The sequence below is a fragment of the Carassius auratus genome, chromosome 34 (genome assembly GCF_003368295.1).
Source record: "Carassius auratus strain Wakin chromosome 34, ASM336829v1, whole genome shotgun sequence".
Classification (NCBI taxonomy): domain Eukaryota; kingdom Metazoa; phylum Chordata; class Actinopteri; order Cypriniformes; family Cyprinidae; genus Carassius; species Carassius auratus.
The window spans coordinates 15,412,542-15,418,541 of NC_039276.1; the positions used below are offsets into that span (position 1 = coordinate 15,412,542).

At 36.8% G+C, this 6,000-nt stretch overlaps 1 protein-coding gene across 2 annotated transcripts in view; it reads right to left on the reverse strand.

Moving 5' to 3' along the window:
- The window catches only part of LOC113053291 (follistatin-related protein 1-like), a 43,030-nt gene extending 37,936 nt beyond the window's left edge, over window positions 1-5,094 (reverse strand). The window contains exons 1-2 of one of the 2 annotated variants that reach the window (XM_026218203.1): window positions 4,856-5,094; window positions 4,673-4,729 (exon numbers count right to left, since the gene is read on the reverse strand). In XM_026218203.1, coding sequence (XP_026073988.1) covers window positions 4,673-4,729; window positions 4,856-4,858 — 60 coding nt within the window. In that variant the 5' untranslated portion in view covers window positions 4,859-5,094. The remainder of the gene's footprint in view (window positions 1-4,672; window positions 4,730-4,855) is intronic. The other variant, XM_026218202.1, reaches the window with a different exon arrangement.
- Between the last annotated feature and the right edge of the window lie 906 nt (window positions 5,095-6,000).

Here is a 6,000-nt window from a genome sequence, read left to right on the forward strand (position 1 = left end):
TGAACAGATCCAGACAGAATCTGCAGACTTTTTTACATTACTTTTCTGGTTTGGGGTAATAAACTGCAGATTGGATTCAAGCGGATCAATGTTAAATGGAACTAACAACACTATACTTTTATTGGTAGCTGAAAACAAAAAAATCTGTTGAAATCTGCAAAGATTTTAATCAGTTGGTGCATTCACATTCAGAGAAGTAAAAAAATATAGATGTGAATCATGACCTTAATTTTTTTTTTATTGGATGAATAAAACACTTTTTTCAGTGTATGTAGTATTCAGAGACTAAGATGAACTGTTTGAAATATCAGCTCTCTTCTCTGTGTCTTATAACCAGGTGATCAGCGTTTATATCCTCTTAATAAAAGACTGACCAGCTGTTTGTGGACATTGGACCTATACCCAGAGGGAGAAAGAATTGCTTCTCCCAGAGCCTCGCTGCAAGAGATTACTGAAAGCATTTTAGTGAAGCTTATAAATACTGAGTGTGCCGACAGGAAAAATGCTGTGTATTATTATATGGGACCATGAAGACATCAAGTCCAGATCTAATGTGTGAGTAACATCCTGTCTACTAAAGTCTGAAACACAGCTTATTAAAACTGAACAGACATGAAAACACTATCATTCGTTTGTTGAGTGGACATCAAACACAAAATGACTGAGAATCATACACTACTAAATGACTACAATTCACTCTGAACACAACTAACTTAAAAACATGTGACATATAACTTATAATTTGTGTTCTAAAAAATATCAAGTGTGTCTGATATCCTGCAAATAGGATGGAATCAAAATCTGATGCTTGAAAAAAAAAAAAAAAAAACTGAGTCTGTGCACTAAGTGATTTTCTTTTAAATCTGTGAACTCAGATCGGCAGACTGGCTCTGACTTTCAGCTACTAGTGTCAACTCATCCAGGCTGTAAAAAATCTAATCCAGCCTTCATCTGGTTGATGTGTCCTTTTCTGTCTATGAAAACCCAAAATGCTTTCTGTGCACTTCAGTGGTTGGTGGAAATAATACCCGATTCCTGAAAAGCCTGATTCCATTTCTACTGAGAAGTAATGATTATTGCCATTGAAAGTTGTTTGATTATTGCATAAATGGTTTATATTTTAGCCATCTAGCTTTAGCAGTTAGCACCTGCTGGGTGATGCAAAACGTCTCTTTCTCTTTCAATGGCCATTCAAAGGTAGCTATGTATTCTGATGAAACTATTTTTTCAGCAAGTACATTTACATTGATTTCAATGGCTGCCAGCTCCACTGAGATGAGTGGGTACCCTCACGGACGGCTCTCGTCAGGTCTTAATGACCTCCTTGGTTATTTCTTAGCTCCGATGAATGTGTTCTGGATCATTAGACAAGACGTTATGACGCATTGCAAGCCTGTCTGCAACCAGTTTCCATTTTAGGGGCCTTCATAACAAAAAAATCAAAAAACACCAAGTCCTTGACTGACTGGGTATGAGGCAGCTGGCTTTTCTGGCACGACCAATAACATGCATTAGGAACAAAATGATAGCATAATGCATTTACATTTCTTTTACTATAACACCACGAAAGACAGAGGCATTATATCGGGAATGATCAAAACAACAATTTCAGTACAGTCTGATTTGTAATTCACTCAAATGCACCAATAGAAATCGCAGCAGACCATCATTAGAGCCTAGTTACTCTCTCACTAAAGACCACTCAGCTCCAGGAGACGGGGCATTGTGACCCTGATAGTGTTCTCTTTCACTACACCTCTCTTTTCCTCTACCTCTCGCTCTCCTTCTCCCTCATTTTCTTTTTCCCTCGGTAACTTCTATTTTTATCAGGGCTTAAAGCGCAGTTGATTCACCTGCTGTAAGGCAGCAGAGAAACGCAGGTAGAAAGCAACTCTGCGAGCTCTGTTTTTGATTGTAGGATTGGATTTAGCTAACTGCATTATCCTGCTTCTGCTATTACATTTAGTTATGATAAAAGCCCCAGTGCCGTGAGAAGAGCTGACATTCATTTTTCTCCGCAGTCTGTGATAATGTGTTTGTCTGAGCGTGCGTGCGTGCGTGTGTGTGTGTGTGATATTGTTTCACATTCTAGACTGTCTTCTATTTTCTTTGTGTACTAATGTATAGTTTAATCAACAGAGAGAGACTGAGGATAAGACTGAAATAGATTTTTTTTTATTTTGTCCATACAATGGAAGTCAATGGGAACCAAAAGGTTTTCTTTTCTTTACCAACATTCTTTTAAACATCTTTCATGTTCCATAGAAGAAAGAAACTCATACGGTGTGGAACAACAGGGTGAGTAAATGATGGCAGACCCTTCATTAGTTTAACGTTTTGTGCTGAATGTCAATCATAAAACGTGCAATAAAGCGAAACACTAGCATTCTTACCTGAAAACCCATTGACTTTCTCCACGGAGAAGTGCTTGGCAATGTACAAACCTTTCAGTTAAGACCTACTGTACCATGAAATTTGTTAAGCAGTTATATATGTTATTACAATACTAAATTTGAAGCCTCATTTTTAGTTACATTATATAATTCCCAATACTTCATTGGATGAATAATTCATTATATTATTAAAGAACTGGCCTACATGGTCCTGTATATTTTTATTTTTTATTTTCAATGATTTATACTGAAGCCTGTTTGGTCTTCTTCAAAACTTCACTTTAAATCTATATGGAGAAAATGAATGGGGAAATACTTCATATCCAAGGCTGAATAACAAACAATGAAGAACATACACCTCTTTTGCATTACTGTATACATGCACACAAATCCATAGACTTATGTTGTGAAAGCTCTATCAACCATCCACAAAATCATCCCAGCACAAATTATCTAGGAAATTGAGTGTGTTTTAATTTGGGGTGACACTCTTTAAGAGCTTGTCTATGTAAGCAGCACATCATGCCTTTAGGGAACACAAGCTCTGACAGCTCCAAAGCCCCCACTGGGTGAGATACAAGAAAGAGACAAACCACAGCATGAAATGCCTGAATAGCTGAGAGAAGAATCATGCCGGCTGCATGACACCCATTATGAGTTGCTGTTCTTTTAGCTTAAGTGTTTTCTTATCAAGCCTGTCAGCATGAAATTACTTATATTGTTCATGTTGTAATACAATAGCATGCTCCAACTACTCTTCATTTAAATTAAAAAAATAATACTTGGGAACATGTGATCTCATGTGATGCATGTTTAAAACTAAAGCCACTTTGTTTTTAGCACACAGTATATTTGTGCTTGTTTGAGAAACTGCAGATGTTTTACACAGGAAGTGCATTCTTGGTGCATGTGTCATTGACACAAGGGACAACTTTCACTGAAATGTGTGTTGTTTCTTAAAATACATAAAGGTAGAATGCATTCTATTGGATTTCATGAAAAATAAATGCATAGGTCGTTTTTACAATATAGCCCAAGAATGTTTTCATTTGTAAGTGTTGAGTTCCTCTTCTTGTGTGGCTTCAACACAGCTCACCTGGGAGCATGTTATTACACTAGAGAGCAAAAGAACACAATTAACCCAACACTAACTAACAAACTCAATATGGCCCCCATCAGCAGCTGTGTCTGAGCATTCAAAACCGTGTAAACCCACCGGCCAAACACCTCCTAACAGTTTGTTATCTGATTGGTTTTAACAGCTGTTTACAGCTCTTTTGAATTTCTAAAGCAAAGACCACCAACCTCTCACCTCACACAGAGTTCATTAACCACACAAACACAAACCAGGTGATGAAATTAGCATTTTGCGACATCTCAGCTGGTCCAACATTCTTTAGAAATTGGTTAAAATTATTATTAGTTTATGTTTTACAAGAAATGTTTCAAATAGTCTATTTTTTTCCACTTGAAATTTTCATGTTTAATTCAGTGTTACATGTGTTTGTATTTATTTGTTAAATTCACTAGAAATTTCTGAGTGAAATTTGTTTCCCCACCAACTTTTTTCAGTGCAAATGTGAGGAAAATTAAAATTATGCAAAAAAAAAAAAAAAAAAAATGTTATACAATAAATAAGTAAGTAAGTCAAGTATTTCTTGGCACAAAGTCTGGTTCATATCACAAATCTATGTATTTCTTACAGTGTATTCTTCACCAGTGGGTAAAAATCACCCAGAGACAAATACATTCTTTATGGTTTTATTTGTTTACCTATGGCTCTTATTCTTCCAGTAGCTTTGGGCATTATACTTACATCTATCTGCCTGCATGAAGCTTGTTTTAAACTGCTTCCACTTCATATCAAAATTATATATAAAATAAATATTTTAGTAGTATGTCTATAGTACTAGTACATTTCACGACTGATCACGTGACGGCAACATGACGGCTCCCATAAATTTGCGACCCGCTCCATGCAGAATAACTTTCCCCCCTTAGAAGACTGATGTCTGGAATCATCTAATGCAACCGAATATACATAGAAATGTTTTTCATTGTGTGTTAAACTTAAAAAAAAAAAAAAAAAAACTTTCAAATAATCATCACCACTCCCTTGTTTTGTTCTAAGTTAACGGTAGTTGGTCGGAATCGTTTCTTCTACAGTTCATTGTGTGTCCGCTGGATTTCAGTAAGACTGTGATCCGGATCCCCATAAACATTTCATTTTTTAAAGACGAGCTCTTCTCTTTAATGAATGCAGGTTTCCCATAACTTACCTCGGCATGACAGCACACTAAAGCCAGGAGGAAAACCACGGGTGAACATCGAAACATCTGTAACGGGCGGAGAGAAGAGAGAAGGGAGGAAAATACATTACAAACAGAGAAAGCGTTCGAGGCAGTACGACACAAGTTGTTTAGACGCTGTAAAAGATTGCAAATAGTGTTCAGGTTTCTCACCATTTTTGTAAAAGGAGTCGTTCGAGCGTGCTGGAGGAGGAAAAGCGCTGTGTCTGCTCCGCTGTAGATGTGGATCTGAGGAGGTGAAGATCGCAGGAAACCAGGAATCCGCTTCTGCCCCCTCCGTGACGTGACGTGGCCCGTGCAAAGCCGTGGAGCAGATCCAGCTAAAGAGCACACACTCACACTCACACACTCCTCAGAGAGCGAGCGACCGACTCTGCTAGAGGTTACTGAGGCTATATTACACTATACTGCATGCTGTTATTCAGTGCTTGTGGAGCAATAGAATAATGTTTTTGGCCAAATTATAGGTTGAAAAGTTGTATGCTCAAATATAGACAAAACGTAGAGAGAGAAATAGACTGAGACTGATAAGAATGTGATAGGCTATAGGCTAAATGAATAATAATAATAATAATAAATCATAATTAAAACAACATTAATTAAAAAAGCTATGATGTCCTAAACAATGCGATAAATTATAACAAAAAAATTCCTAACTTTTCAGAGTCATTTATATATTTCTTTCTATAATTATAAATGAACGTCTCTCAGTTGTTACACCACTTCCATCACAACCAGTGCTGCCAGAGCTTTATTAGACGTTGGAGAACTTGTTTACCAAGGAGTCAAGAGTGTCAGAATAGTTTGAGATGAAATATGAAATGCGATGTGAGAAGTAAACAAAGGGGAAAAGAAGGTGTCAGGAGAATATTTTTATTAAAGTTGAGGTGTCTGAACACTGGTTCAGTATTATGGAGACTTTATTTTTTATTTTTTTACTAAACTAACAGTTTGTGAAATAATTTCAATACTTCTGACAGAGCTATAATCTGATTTTATGATGATAAATCAAAATTCTGCCATGATTTAATCACATTATTGGGTGTACTGTATCTATTGTAGTGGCAGGGAGCCCTTGCCATCCTAAGATAAAACTTTGCCATCCTGTCACTTCAGCATCTATAAAATGTATAAGGACTGGTTGCTAGATTTCTTTCCTGCAGCTGTGCTTCATGATGAGATGAAATCCTCTGTAATATGATATAATGGCAAGACAGAAGCACAACAGTGATTCTGTATAATGGTCCATCTCAAGAGCTGTGCATGAATGCTTGCTTTGGTGTTGGCACCCTAATAAA